Source organism: Amblyomma maculatum, chromosome 1 (genome assembly GCF_055883805.1).
Source record: "Amblyomma maculatum isolate TAMU_Amacu chromosome 1, ASM5588380v1, whole genome shotgun sequence".
Classification (NCBI taxonomy): domain Eukaryota; kingdom Metazoa; phylum Arthropoda; class Arachnida; order Ixodida; family Ixodidae; genus Amblyomma; species Amblyomma maculatum.
In genome coordinates this window covers 102,803,464-102,819,665 of record NC_139344.1, presented here as the reverse complement: position 1 = coordinate 102,819,665, position 16,202 = coordinate 102,803,464, and the positions used below count along the sequence as shown (strand labels likewise).

The 16,202-nt window shown below is 40.8% G+C and overlaps 1 protein-coding gene across 1 annotated transcript; it reads left to right on the top strand.

Annotated features, from left to right (window-relative positions):
* The first annotated feature begins 681 nt into the window (after nt 1–681).
* LOC146203344 (uncharacterized) lies at nt 682–1,989 on the top strand. The gene is made up of 4 exons (XM_084603003.1): nt 682–795; nt 887–905; nt 1,090–1,201; nt 1,599–1,989. The coding sequence occupies exons 1-4, from the start codon at nt 682–684 to the stop codon at nt 1,939–1,941; spliced, it is 588 nt and encodes a 195-aa protein (XP_084459129.1). The 3' UTR covers nt 1,942–1,989.
* Nucleotides 1,990–16,202: the final 14,213 nt, after the last annotated feature.

Below are 16,202 nucleotides of genomic sequence, written 5' to 3'. Positions count from 1 at the left end.
ACTGAATGTACGCTATAGAAATGAATTACATGCCCAACCTCTTAAAACAAATTCATGCACCACTGTCGTCTGATGCGGCATGACAACAGTATAATGCCCCAGTTCAGGCATTTTGCAAGCCTCCCCAGCAACTAAGTATGAAAGGGACTTCAGGGCATTCTAGTCATAATGGTTTTCCGAGTGCCACATGTTCACAATTGTGAACAGACAAAAAAAATACAAGTTTTTTTTTTGTGATATGGTATAGAAACAAGAAGCTCTGCTGAGCACAGTGGACTTAGACTACATTCCAACAGCGCGGTGCAGAAGCTGTCTGAGCCGTTGTGGGGTCCCTTCCACAAAATAAAGATAAAGGAAAACTCTTGTCACAATGTACCTCAGCTATGCATATTCAGCAGAAGTAAGAGAGAATTCTCAGTGAAGCATTGTAATAGCTGACATGCTTCAGTTTATTGCAATACAAGAAATCTCTCAGAGAGGAGACGAGTCAGCATTTGCAGAGCACAAAGAACACTCCCCAGCTGTTCCACCTTGTTGTGCAGACACAAGATTGTGCTTATAAACTGTGGCGTGGGCCTAGAAATGCCAAATATGCTCCCCACTAAATTCAGGAAGTGCGCCCAAACTTTAATCAGTCGTGCTGCCGTACAAAAAGTTTGGGTGCAACCTCCCTCTTCAACTATGCTTTCAAAATGTGCAATAAATATTAACAACTGCAAAGATAGTCAATTTCTGGTCAGGAAGGAGGTACCTAAAGCTTTGTATGTCCACCACTTCAACCATCAGCTGAATTTAGTTAATGCTGACACTTGAGATGGTTAGGCAACGAGCGACGTTTTCTCCCTAATTGAGATGGTCTTCTTGGCTTGGTCTGCTGCAATTCAAGGAAGTTGAGAAACGAGTTTGTAGTTCTGTAACTGAGCATGAAGCAATCGTTGAAACAAGATGGACATTCCAGGCCAATGCGTGCAAAGCCATTTCCCGCATAGTCCCGGCAATCATATCACATTGTTAACAGAGATTGCAATGCAAAGTGAAGGTCAGTAGAAGCATGTGTAATTTCGCACCAATTAGATTTTACATCTGCAGTGCATTTTTGTATCTTCAGTTCGGTGCTAGGTGACTTGCAGACCATTTCTGATTATTTACAAAATAAAAATAGTGACCTCACTCCAGCCTCCATCTTGATTGAAGTACCTATGTGAGCTGAGGACGTGAGAATGATTTTCAAGAATTTGGAGCAAATGTGAAAGCATCACTGAAAGCAATGGTATCCATCCCAAAAAAATCCAATTAGCTGACAGATTGTGAGTGCACCTGGAAAAATAGGTCACAGAAGTCGAGTTGTGTGGAGATATGCATGCAATGCATGAAAAATAACTATTGTGGTTATATTTTTCAGCCCATTTTGGATAGAATATGTGAAGAGCTTGAATGATGGTGGAAGAACATAGCAATGCCTTCCAGGGACAGAGCTGTTCTCATCCCTTTCATGAACGTTTTATGGATTCGATAATAAAGTCACTAGTGGATCATTACACATGTTACTAGGCGATTGAATTAAAACAAATGCCAGAAGAGTTAAAGGTATGAAGATGAAATGTCAACTACAACGATGCTTGTGCAATTCTTGGATTAATTCTACACTGCACTCTGAGAGCTATAAACTACCCTGGTTCCACAGGAATGAGCATTCTGCTCCCTAGCACTAGCGGTGAGCGCACGTTTCCATGCCTTCGTCGGCTGAAGATGTATCTCAGAAATCAAATGAAGAGGCTCATGCACTTGGCTGTTCTCATTATGAAAGGGACCACCGCAAGAAATCTTAACCTGGGTGACATCATCATCATCATCGCCTTCGATGCTGCTCATCGAAATAGGAAAGCTAGTCTTCATTGGCCTTGGAAGTGCAACCTAAATTGTGCCTATTTTAGGCTTTAGTGAAATGTAGGAAAATGTGAAATTGAGAGAATTAAAGGGCGACACTGGTTAACGACAACTCAAAAAGCCGAGCCAGGATAACCGAATGCTTTCTTGCTCCTCCTCAACTGGAACACTGGACAGGCCAACGACTGACTGCAGAGACCGAAGTTTCTTTAATATAGTGCCAAGAGCAGGCTGGCATACGCCACGTTGCCTGATGCCATCGCTAGCGAGCCAGATAGAGTGGTGCTCGCCATGCACAGCCGAACGTGATGGTGCCGACCTGTGCTACATCTTAGAGAAGCTAGCGAATATCTTTTTACAGCATTTCAAAACTTATGTGTGAATGTAACTTGCACACACTTTGCAGGGAAAAGTGTGTACAAAGCAGCCTGACGGACATGACTTCAGCCAAGGGCCTACAGCGACACCTGCCTTACTTTTGATGAGAAGCAACCAAGCATATGTCGCACACTACGTAATCAAAAATGGTGTGTCGCTATGACCACTACAAAATTGGATGATCTAGCAAGGTCTTTCCATTCAAGATGTAGTCTTCATGATGAGAGCATGATCTTCACAGAAAATATGCTTCATAGTGCATTTTCTATAAACCGGGAACTGGGGTGGGGGGGTATTTATCGAGTAGCATGCCTCACCAAAATTGGTACTAAAGCTTCCAAACTCCTACAACACTGCAATCAATAGCAAAAGTAACTATTTTTAACTGGCAACCAATACATATTTTTGCTAGCATGTGGAAGTTGGCCATGCTTTTCCAATATTATGTATTATTAACCCCCCAACAGGCTTTGATAAGACAAACTCATTACACGTCAACAGTAAATTTTGGCTCATGAAAAGCACAGCTTAGAATGCCTTTTCTGGCACTCTGTGTCTGGTTGAAGTTGAGTAGGGCTTGCCCAGCGCCATATTTTAGTTCTCCAGACAAATTTTAATTTTGCTAATGAAATAAAGGTTGTTCACTGAAAATAAAAATTCAATGATGAAAAAAAAAGGTCCGCAAAAAAGTAAGGTAATTTTGATTTTTGATCTGAAATTCACCCTGCCAGATCTATACGACCATAGTCTGGAAGTTAGTAATGCACAGTAATTCACCGCTTTGTATACCGAGCAATTCTGACTTCGCAGAATTTTGATCAATACAGAGCTTATCATTTGAACAACACAGTTGTACTGCAGCTTATGACACGTGCAAGTATGGAGAAAGACATAGCTCTTCTGCATTCACTAAGAAACAACCATTGCCATCCTTTTCATACCACTTTTCATACTTATTTTACATCATGAGCATGAAATGGCATGAACAACATGAACATTAAAAAAACATGAAACCATAATTCTTTGTAGATTAATGCAGCCATGTTCACTTACTAAAAATATGTCTGCTTAATATTAGCCAATAAATCTAGATACAGATTGCAGAAGCACAAAATCAGCAGCAACAAATGCATCAGTCCAGGAATGTGGAATGAAGACAACTTTAATCACTCAAACTAAACTGACACTATGTACAACCAATGAGGCTGGCTAAATCAGCCATTTGCGCATTTATGGCAGAAGGAATGGTTCAGTACCACATGCTAGCAGTTTATACAGAGTTGCATAGAATACTATTATAACATTTTTAGCCCATGGAGATGGAATCATACTAAAGTTAAGAATTGTGGGCCAGGAAACATGGCTAACAGTCCAAAGCATCATTTTTAAAGCCCCCCTCCCCCCCCCCCCCACCCCCACCCCAAAAGGAGTATAAGCCATGACTAGAAGACACAGCAAAAAAGAAAAAAAAAACAAATGGTAGACCCATAAACATGTTCTTGAACCAGACAACACATATGTTTACATGATACAATTATACAATCATGACAAAGGAATTTAAAAATTACACGTCAAGGCCAAATGATCATGTTGCAGTACTGAGAACAAACCATTCAGGAAGCAGGATGCCAAAAGCTTAAAGGGATAGAACACTGGAATTTCGGCACTGAAGTTTTTTCGGCGCAATGAAAAGATTGCTGTCTAAAAGGTTCATTTCCATAGTGGTTTTGGTTGAAATGCTGTAGAAAATGTTTACCGAGAATTTTTCAATCAGTGCATGCACCCATTTTTATGTAGCCCAATTCTGGAAACCATGGGCAGTGACCACAATGACGAATGGTGGTCGTCAAAAAAGACGCACTGAAAATATAAATTTCACTCACCAGACAGTAATTAGACATTTTGTAGCATAGAGTAGCCTCCTTTTAGTTCACACTCAAGGCTGTTGCGGCACAATAAAGCACGCCTTGTCGATTAAAGATTTAATGGGCACTATCATCCCTTCATCCATGGAATTCAAAGCACTGTGGCACCATCTAGTGGCAAAAGCTGAAAGCATGCCTCTCATGATGCAAAAAGAGGGGTGGTTTTTATTTAAGGACACACTAGAGAGAACGCAAAATAAAATTATGACAAGCACTCGAAGAAGAAAATAGAACAGTATGCGCCAAGAAAATCAGCGATATTTTACTGAGATGTAGTCACAAGGGGTACTAAAGTGAAAGTAATGGGCTTTCTCTGCAAGGTAGCGCCTCAATTGTTTTTATGCGATTTCAAAGGGCAAATTAAAGTTGTAGAGCTTCTTTTATTTGATATTGTAGTGCTCAACTTGTACTATACAAAGTGCGGTCTTTTAATTTCCACCATAATCTCATGACATATTTTGGCTAGTGTTCTGTCCCTTTAAGAATGAATGACACAGAATGTTATTTTTCCACAAAATCAATGATCCCTCACTCTAATATTTGTGCACAAATAAAGTGTTAGGACCTTGAAACTGTAAGGCAACATGCATAGTTATGTGAGCAAGAAATAAGAATGCTCACTTATTTAACAAGAATACATGCCCTTTGATCTAACATTTATATGCACAATTTCTTGACTAACAAGCAATCAGTCATGAAATAAAGCAAGCATTCCCACCGTAATTAACAAACACCTTTTTTTTTTGTAAGTCAACAATGTGCTAACTTAAGTAAAGCTGAAAATGGGCCAAGTTGGTTTTTCATGCTTGAATTTTGTAGCCAGAGTACTGCACTAAGGAAGTTAACTGTGTGTTAACACAGCTACCCGTTTCTCTTTTTTTTTAATAAAGTACTCCAAGGACCTCTCCACTACATCTGGCATTGTCAGCCTTTTTGCCAAGACCTTACACCATGTGAAATTATATGAACAAAGAAACCAACTTTCTTCAACTAGTCTGATTAAGATTCCCTTCAATAAAAACTGAGAGACAATGTGCGTGCGTGAATAAGCAATTTCTGATACCTGAGTAAGCAACTTCTGAAATATGTCCATATATTGCTACGCCTCTAAGTGTTTCTTGCTCTTTGAAGGCATCAAACTTTCGTTCATGCACAATAAGTTTCAATAGCCCTAAAAATGTGTTCCCAGATGGTGCAACAGATTGATCATGTGGCATGTGTTTTTAGAGGACACATCCGTGACATCTGCTTCATAGTTTTCTTTGAACACATGAGCACGAAAAAGTGCATATTGTTCTCTCATTCTGATGCTCTGTACTTCAATCAAAATGCATGCAGCACTATCTGTTGCGGTACTCGAAGTGCCAGCTGCAGCCTGTATAGAAAAATTTGTTGACTGTCCAATGTTACAATGTGACAGATACCACTTAATAAGTAATGCACAGCCTTGCGTGCATATGTACATGCACACTTCCCTCCAGACCACTCTCTACATCCCTCGGATACTTTAAGATCAAAGGGTTAAGCTTTAAAAACAAAAGGCACATGTCCTCATGGTCAAACACTGAATGTCAGGCTAGTAGGTCTTGATATTTTAAACAGAAAAACTGCAAAACAAAACAAAAAAACTTGTTCCTTTAGTAAGAAAAACACGAATGACACCGGTTGACAGCTGCTGAATGAAAACTGCACTTCTGCACTGCTACCGTAGAGTACCAGCTGAAATAATACCAGCAGACATAGAAAAAGCATTCATGACATATAAAGAAAAAAAAAAAGCCATTTGCGATTACATATTTCTAATTGAGAACATACTAGGCCATTTCAAGTGATAAGCTGAAGCTATTCGTGGAAGTGGCACAGCGGATCACATACAAAGTGTTTCTGCAAACAAGAACCATGTCTTGTGTCATCTCCGGCAGCAAGACAAATTCGCCAAGTACAACTACAGGCAAAACACTTTTTTTGATGGTACAGTCAAATCAGACAGAAAAATCTTTTGCAAGGCCCTTTTAGTCATTTTGCCACTTAAAAAAGATACAGTGAGGTTCAAAGCATCAAAACAGAAGTCTTTGTGCAACTCTGCAATAACAGGAACTTCAATAGGAAAAAGGAAAACTATTTCAGAATCAGGAAAGTGATTTACACATTGAATACCGTATAATGCCAGCTACCGGCTTTACCATAGGATAAAAAATGGCCATAATTTCATTCTACGCTGATGATTAACGTGCTTTCTGGAGGTAGTAAGCAGAACATCCATGATAATGAGATTTCAAAGCAAAATGATTGCTCCCCATCTAGAACATAACTAAACCAAACATTTATTGCTATATTTTAAAAGGCTTTAAAGGGATCATGCAAAGATAGTTACTAAGTTCAGAAAATACCTAAGACCGATCAGTATTCCTCTCATCTCTGCAACACGAAAATGATTAACCTATAGCTTCAATAACCTTGAAGATAATCGTGACCCAAAATCCAAAATGATGCTTTTCCTCTCCCCCTCAACTCAACACATGCACAAGAAAAAATTAATAAACGGTTTGCAACGACATCCCACCACGGCTTGGCATGCTCATGTCAAATGGGCATGGTGCAGCAAGATGGCTCAGTTGGCGTCAAAGGGCAGAGGCTGCTAAGAATGTGCGGTGAGGTGTCCCCCTAAATGGTTGCGAACACTTACAAGGAGTAATTTTTAAAAGTTATTTTGAAAACTATAAGTTCCACACAGAGCTTTTAAATTTCACTTAAATGATCACAAAGAACACCGCTACACATATGTTGCATTAGAATATGGTCACAAATGTATCTTCATTGTCACTTTGGCTGTAGAGAGTTATTTGCTTCCATGGGGCAACTCTGTCAGGATTGCCCCATGGGTCATCATTAATTAATGAACGACAGTATTTCACGTGCTGCCAAGCTGAAATTTATGGGCACTGGAACATGTCTTGCCATCTAGAAGCCAGTCTGACAACTAAACTTTCAATTTTATAATAGATGCTTTGTTTGTTTAATCAGCAGGTGGCAATACGAAATTTTTACTTGAAAAGCAACGGTGGCCAAGATAAACATGCCACAATCCGTATGTTAAGCCATGCAAAGAAAGCAACATTATTTGTGTGATTCAGCCACTCCAGCTGCAGATTTCTTCTACCAGACTGGCAGCAAACAGAAGACGACTCGGGAATCTCTGATTTTGGCTTGGGCAGTGACTCAGGTGTCTAACTACCTTGAATGTCAACTAGTGGCCGAATGTGAGGACAATCTCAAATTCTACTTGGTCCTGAGTAAGCATGTGCGATTGCTACAAGATTTTACCGTTTTATCTCTACCTGACAGGATGTCACAACCCAGCTCAAACACAACCACTCTTGCAAAAACTAGCCAACTATAAACCATAAAAAGTCTAAAAAACTGTAAACTGTGCTAAAAGCAGAAAAAGATAGAGCTCGAAACTACTGTATTTATCAATTTAGTAATGCAATTATGAGAACGACACACCTTCTCTACATTACTTATTAGGTCCCTGGTAATTTTGCCATGCTGTAATAATCGTTACGTGCAATGGGTACGTCAGACACGCAAAGAGTAGCTGTAGGAACTGCATTGTGAAAAATGCTTCCAAACAACACTAAAAATAAACTTGCAGATAGGAGTGCCAACTTTTCACAACTAAGAAAAGAGGCAGTGTAGCACATTTTGTATATCCTGAATCATTTTTATAGCAGTTTCTATTTTCACATTCACACCTTTTCAGCAAAATGTGCTGTTCCTTTCTGAGCAAGTTCATGGAGAAAGATTTTTTTTTTTTTTCATATCACATACAATGCTTAAACAAAACATTTTGCATGTGCCCGATGTAAATATTACATTTAAAAAAACTTCAATACCCCAAAGTATCCTGCTTTTTTAAAAATACCAAAAAATTAAAATGAAAAAAAAAAAAAAAAAAGACACAGATACATGAGTCATAGTTTTAAGAATCAAGAAAAAGGTACTGTACCACATTTCTGGATGCCCTTAAATTCAGTTCCTGCAGTTTGTTATTACTCAAACCTAATTCAAATTTGTCTTTTTTCACCTACATTTTGCAATGAAAGGCTTTTCCCTTAATGTCATGCATAACATTTAAACAACAAATTGTGTGCATGCTTGCAAGACCACCTAAACTGTGATATACATCACAGCAGAATCAAGTTATTCTTCAAGACTTCTCAGAACCAGCTCATTTCTTCTACAGCTCCAAGGGAGTTAAAATGTACTGACCAAAATATGTCACGAGGTCATGGCAGAAGTGAAAATATATTGCATAAATTGCAGTTTAAGCATTCCAAATTTTTTTAATTTGGTGCTGAAATTCACATTATACATACTGAAGTGCCATTTTGTAATGAAACCCTGCTATGACTGGTATCTCACTGTGTGACCAATATTGTTAAAATCACTGAATTCCTAAAAGGGGCTCTGAAACAGTACTCTCTCCAATATTCTAGTGGGAGAATCCATAGACCTGGTTTTTGTGAGTATCTGAGTCAAAGTTAAAATCTCTCCAGAGACAATAATTTACAAATAATTTTTAAAAAGTGCTCTTGGCAACCGCTTGCAACCAATTAGGGCAACAAATTCAACCCATGCAAACTTCCCATATGATGCAAACCTTCCATGCGATGTCATCGAGGCTTGCTGGACACACTCATTCATTGGGCACTCCTAAGTCACGTAGGCGGAACGAAGCATGATGGGGTGCCATCGCGGCTTATTTTCTTCATTTTTTTTTCTTCCGCGAGGGCGTGCACTGGGTTAAGCGGGGAGCAGAGGAGCATCATTTTCAAACGCTGATTTTTGCGGTGTCAATGACGCTAGCTCAAAAAATTTTTGCGTGGAGGAGAGGACTGATAAGATACCTATTACTCGTGTGCGTTTTCTAACTCTAGCAAATAGCTTTTCAAGGGCCCTTTATGTGTCCAGCATTTTGGAGCAAAAGCTCTCTTTCACGACTAAGTTTGCAAAAGTGGGTTTTTTTTTCACAGCAACAGCATGGTGTCCCCATTTGTTGACGAGAACTTGAACCATGTAATTTATGCAGGGGCAGAACAGGGTAGGTTGGCTTGCTTTGAGAGTGCATGGAAATGCACCAAATTAGGGGGTACAAGGTGACCTGATATAGTCTTTATTTGAGGGCAGGGAAGCTAGCAGCAAGACAGAGTTTGAGAAGCGAGTGAGAGAACTGGGGAATGTGGTGGGCCAGGAAAGTTCCGTTACTTATACATAAGGAATGCTGACACAAATTGGAGAAAGTGGATGAAAAAATCGGCAAGCAAACACTTGGACAGCCATAGGGGGACCAACCCGGAATTATCGGTTAAAAAAAAAGGATAAAGAAAAGACAGGGATCTTGAAAAAAAGGAATTCAGACAAAATGAATACTGAAAATGTGCAAAACATTCAAGCAGAAAACAGCCAAAGAAAACATCTACAATATTTCCAGGACAGCTCATTGTTGTTTGAGGCTAGGAGAGGATACCGCAGACTAAGATGTACAGAGTCAAGTACTAAGAGATAGACATCATATGAGGTGTGTATGGATTGGAGGAGCAAACGACTGAACGCTTGATATTTTCGGTAAAGGGCTTCACCCTATAGTTCAGAAAAGTGGGACTGATTTAGACAAATAATTGGGGTTTAAGGACAGTGCAGGAAAAATAGACTGAACAGGTAGAAATAAGCAAAGGGAGGTCATTTGACTTGGTGAACAAAATATCAAATACTCTAGATAGTGCCTCCTATAGCTAGAATCCTGATATTGATAGTGCTCAATAATAATGAGACTGGAACTGCAAAGTTAGGCTAAAGATTATTCAGATCTACATATATACAAGGTGGAAATCTGACATGATAAAATTGGGGGAAAACAACCTCAGGTTATATGCAGGTTTTTATGGTAAATGAAAAATATACTACTATTCACAGTTTGGTGTGCACCACCGCAATTCGATTCAATGGTTTCAGCCATGGGACTGGGGTACCCTGGCAAAAAAAGGCTAATGTAGTCGTCCTTGGCATTCCTTTAACCAGAATGGCAAAGGTCTCATATTCATGCATATGCCCCTCATCTTTTCCTCTTTTTTTCCAGGTGCGATGCTGGCATGGTTAAGTAGGCTGCATCACATTGTGCATCATGATCACGACAGCTTAGACTTCAAGCTTGTTTTGCGCCAGATTATCATGTGCCAAAGATATTGTTACGGGGACGAGTAAAGTATGAAGAAGAGGGCAGTGGTGCGGGCAGGAGCGCTCGCGCTAGGCTTGCCAACATTTCAATAAACGTCATCTCACTGCCATCAAACATCACTTCTCAGTTCTCTTTCTCCTGTGTTCACCGGCTTGCCACCACGAACATTTGGTTGGAGGTGCGGGGTATTTCATCATCACCCCCTCATCCTGGTCCGGAGATTTGGCGCCCTGCGTCTTCTTGTGTTTTCGGGGAAAGGTTAGGAGGCATGGCATGGCTGGTCGCCAGCCTGCTGGACCCAACAAGACCTTGCCGTTCCTCCGCCCCGTTCCCAGCCCCGACCACAAGGCACTACGAAGGAGACTGACCCGAGACGCATGACCACAAGACACAGCGAGAGAGCAGATGAAATGTGACCCTACTGACCAGATTTGCCGACCTGAGACCCCAAAGACCCAAGACGCCACCTCAGATGAACACATGGCCCCTGCCCATGCAATGTGGTGCCTGCCTGGGCCTCAGCCATCGGATCTTGGAGACCAGTGGTCCGAAACCATATTGGGCCAGGCTTCATCAGAGGATCTTTGCGGCAGCAAGCAGTTTTCTTCCTTGTTCCTCTTCTTCTTCAAGCATCCAGACATATCCATCATCATGCCATGGAATCATTAACATCGGTAAACTTCCTCGTCCACGATCGGGATGATCGCTCGGTGGCACCGGGTCATGTTACAGACGAGTAAAGGAAGAAGAGGGCAGTGGCATGGGCAGGAGCGCTCGCGCTAGGCTCGCCAACATTTCATTAAACGTCATCTCACTACCATCGAACATCATCTCTCAGTTCCCTTTCTCCTGTGTTCACCGGCTTGCCGCCATGTAACAATATGTTGAAGCATGAATTTTACTTGCAAAATCAGCTGGTGATGCCGACATCACATATTTTTGGTTAGTGTGGTGTATCCATGTAAAAGAGGCCGTGTAGTTGTCCTCAACGTCCATTAAACCCGATATGAAGAAGACTCGCTTCCACGTATTGCACTTTCTTTTTTGATGTATGCCTCTCACCTTTTCTTCTTTCTTGCAGGTATAGGGCTTACATGGTTAGACGCAGCCTGCATCACAATGTGCATCATGATCACGACAGCTGAGACTTCAAGCTTGTTTTGTGCTATCGTGTGCAAAAATATGTCGATGCATGAATTTTACTTGCAAATTCAGCTACTGATGCTGACATCATACTTCATTCACCAGCCTTTTCAAGCTTATAGATGCTCAACTTTCAGTAGGAGGTTTTCTTTTTTTTTAGAGTAGGGTATCCTGGTAAAAAAGGCCAACATGTTTTTCCTTAGCATCCCTTTAACAAAACCTGCAAAGGTCTCACATTCATGCTTTGTAGTACTTTTCTTTTTAACATATGCTCCGCACCTTTTCTTCCTCTTTTTTGCAGGTATGGTGCTGACACAGTTAGGCAGCCTGCGTCATATTTTGCATCATGATCATGGCAACTGCTATACCAAGCTTAAGTTGTTTTGCCTCAGATTGTTGTTTGTTCAAGGGTTAGTGCTTCAGAATAAAAATGTGTGATGTAGCCTTATCCCTTGAGGAGCCCAGTGCAGCACAAGGCATACGTTTTTAAGTACAGTCGTGAGCAAAAGTGGTATACAACACTCAGCCGGTGACGGAGCTCTGGAAAACTTCATCAAAATGCCATCTAGTGGCAGCGACAAGGACAGCGACAGTGGCACATGCATCTGGATAAAATGGGGCACCACCACTATTGTCTCAATTCCAGATAGTTATTACTAGATGGCCTTGCAATGCAGTTTTCCCGAGTTCCACCACCGGCTAAGTGTTGTATACTACTTTTGCTCACGACTGTACAATTTTTTAGACTTCTCAATGGATTTCAGCAGTGGTACTTCAAGACGGCATAGGAAGTGAGACTCTGAAATGGATACAAATATTTCCAAGAAAATAAATTTCTTGGTGATTTTACATAGCTTGAAATCTGTGTCTTCAGATAAAAAAGCACTGAAGGCAACAACATCCAAATGGTACTCTCAGTTAAAATTAGCTCCCTGGTTCTCTATCTGTGCTTATGCTTGTCCAGCAGCAAAAAAAACACTATTCCCTGCAAAAAAGGGAACCATGGATTTAAAAATCTTGCCATCTGTCAATTTCAGCTCATGATGTCCTTACCGAGAGGGACTTATCACATTTTAATGTGAATAGCAGTTTAGCATGGCTTCTGGCGTCACTGCCAAAAATAGACGCTAATGTTTTGACATTTATGACATAGAAGCAGCCACGGGAATGCACATAAAATTTGTGTTCAGGCATGCATTTTGCTTTAAAAGTAAACCAGTGCTGGAGACACCCGTTCTTAGTTTTTTATTCATTTGAAGCTAATAAATACTCGGCTCACAATGAGAGCATTCTTTTTTTCATTGAAGTTGAGTGTCCCGTTGATAAAAGTGAGCTTCTTTTATTCACTTTAGGGTTGCCCCCTTTCTTATACTTTCCTCTTTCATCTATGACTCACACCTTTTTTTTCCTTTTCTGCAGATATTGTGGCAACGCTATGCAGGCTGCATCACATTTTACACCATTGATAACAGCAGCTTCTCAAGTTTGTTTCATGTCAGATTCTTGTTTGTAATGTCTTTAAGGGGAAGTGTGCTAAAAGGTATTACATCATGTAACATTGTGCTGGGCAGCTCAGTGCATGTGAACTTACAGATAATGAAGGCATCTACTTCTTTTCTGATACGATGAGAAGTCACTAATAGCACTTTTGTGCGGTTTTTTTGCATAGCTACAATACTGTTCATGTTTTGTTTCTATGATATTTGTTTTGTCTATAAATATGCGCAGCAAATTTGGAAGAGCATGACTGATTTGAATGCATTATTCATGTATACTGATGCGGAATCCCATATGCCAGCAAGAGCTGGGGCATTTCACCATTAACTCTTCTTCACAGATGTTCCAGCTCTGATAATATGTGAAGCATATCTATTACCATTCAACACATATATGTTTTCTTTCATTGCACAGGCTTGGCTACCATCGCTAGGGGGCATGGCTTCCTGCATCCACAAAAGTTGCCTGGGATATACCAGTATCAGTGCCCCCAGTGCACCTACACGACTGATATACTACCTCCTACAGCTTTGAGCGACACTGCAGGATACACACAGCAGAGCGCCTTTTTCAGTGCACCTGTTGCAAAAAAAGCTTCAAACAGGAGACTGACCTGACTGGACACTTGCACTTGCACACAGGTGCACAAGAGTAACGTTTTGTTTCATTGCAGAGGCTTCGCTACCCCTGCTAGGGGGCATGGCGTCCTGAACAAGCAAAACTTGCCTGAAGTACACCGGTACCAGTGCCCCCAGTGCACCTATACAACAGATATTTCCTACAGGTTTGAGCGACACTGCAGGAAACACACAGGAGAGCGCCCTTTTCAGTGCACCTGTTGTGAAAAAAGCTTCAAACAGAAGACTAACCTGACTGTACACTTGCACCTGCACACAGGTGCACAAGAGTAATGTTTTGTTTCATTGCATAGGCTTCACTACCCCCGCTAGGGGGGGCATGGCATCTTGAATCAGCAAGAATTGCTTGAGATACACTGGTAGCAGTGCCCCCAGTGCACCTATACGACTGATATTTCCTACAGTTTTGAGCGACACTGCAGGATACATACAGGAGAGCACCCTTTTCAGTGCAACTGTTGCAAAAAAAGCTTCAAACAGAAGACTGACCTGACTGTACACTCGCTGCTGCATACAGATGATATGCATACAAGTGCAATCACTGCAGCAATAGCTTCACAAAAAAGTTCAACCTGATGCAACACCTTCGCTCGCAGTGACGAGAAGCCGTACCAGCGCGAGCTGTGCAGAAAAACTTCAAAACCTGTTAAGGCCTGTCACATCACCTTCTCTTGCATGCAGGCAAACAACCATACCAGTAGAAACTGTCCCATGGCATTTGTAATTAAGCCACGCCTAGGCCAACATTTCCAATCTCTTAAGAATAGAACACTGCTGTAATTTGATTTGTTCAAGTGTATTTTCAGGTCTGCTTTAAAAGTATGGTGGCGAAAATATCTAGTTGAAGGCATTTGTCTTTGAATAATGCTCTCTGGTGCTGCTCAAGCTGACCATGATTCACTGTTGCAGCCATAGTGCTTAATAATCTCGGACTATGGTCTTCATTGAAAGGCTACTAGAAAATGTGTTGATGATCATGTGGTGTGTTTGGACAAGCATTAGATGCTAAAATTTTACAGTGAATGTTTTAAACCTACTGATTTTTCAGGCAAAAACTGAGCAACAGTGTTGAAGGACAACTCCAGCCCTTTTTTTACATCAAATTTTACTTAAATTCTCACATTAAGCTCTTTGCAGTTTTCTGGTATGTGTGCCAAATGTTGTAGTAAAACAGTGCAAATCAATTTTTTTAATTTTCCATTTTGTGGCTTCAATAGACAAGCGTCATGTTTGTAAACAAAGGTGGCGCTGCGATCGGCAGCGACATGGAGTGTAGGCAAAAGTGCCTACACTGCGCCAAGTGACGCTGCCTTCGAAATGAGTTCGCGCGTGTGAATATTCTGAAGCGTAAGCTTCGCTTCTGCGTAGAAATAGTTTGGTTTATGCCTAGAGAGTATTTCAGCACGTTATCAGCCGATTACTGCTGGAATTACCTGGCGAAGAGCGCTGCATTGGTGTGTAGGCGACTGCAGTGAGTGATTAAGTTAAATTAAAACGAGAAAGCGCAATGTACAAGAAAGACTAATAGTCAACATTGCTCAACTTCCGGGCCTAGTCCTAGCGCATGCAAGGAGGACGACGATGTGAATGACTGGAAGTGTGTTTTCAAATGCCGACTCTTTTGACTGCGCGCCTTTCTAGCTGCTTCAAGCACTTTCACTTAAGAAACAATATTGACGGAAACTATATAAGTGAACTAGAAATTACATTTCTGGCTCACTTTACCGCCAACTTAAGTCATAGAATTTCATATTTGATAAGAACTCAATCTTTTAGTAATTGTAATATGTGTGCATATTGCACTGCCAATTAACTTGTTTTTGCCTGCTCGATAAAAAAGACGTTTGACGTCTGTCTCCTCTTACATACGTAGCCAAGATCCTTCACAGGAATTAACATACATGAAGGCCTGTGAGAATTAATGCTCTCATTTTTTTCTCTTTGCTCTCTAAAAGACACATGAGTGCAGATGCCAATTAACGTTCTGCATGATCGCTTGCAGCAAAATTTGCTCGATCTGCTGATGTTCTTGAATATACTTGGAAATTTTTTATTCAAATGCGCGTCATCAATTATGCTTATTTTACACCCCTCATAGCCGTTTCCACTTTGGGACATTAAACTCCATGTACCATATATATACTATGAGAAAATTTAAGACTATGAGAAATAACGCTGCGGGACTGCCAGATCGTAACGATATTACTATAGAACCGGTGATGAAGAGTCACTCGAAACTCGTGAAAGTAAAAACAAAAAAAAAAGCTATTTTTACATTTAAGTCCGCGGGCCTGTTATATCGGCAATATCGCACTGGAGTGGCCGCTCAATGTAATTGCAGCTACCTTCGCAGCAGCTTTTGTGCCTTTTTCTGTGTGAATATATGCACGGGTAATACTGCAGGTGAATGGAACTAGTGCAGCTTCCCTGCAGGATCATACGCACACGGAATATCGCGTTTAACCTTCTTGTGACTTGATAATATACAAAACGGGC

Bases quoted from the DNA above. Each gene is read 5' to 3' on its own strand.
- LOC146203344 (XM_084603003.1), top strand. From the start codon at position 682: ATGCTTTCAAAATGTGCAATAAATATTAACAACTGCAAAGATAGTCAA. The intron at 1,202-1,598 runs GTGAGCTGAGGA...GGTATGAAGATG, and splicing joins ATCTTGATTGAAGTACCTAT to AAATGTCAACTACAACGATG.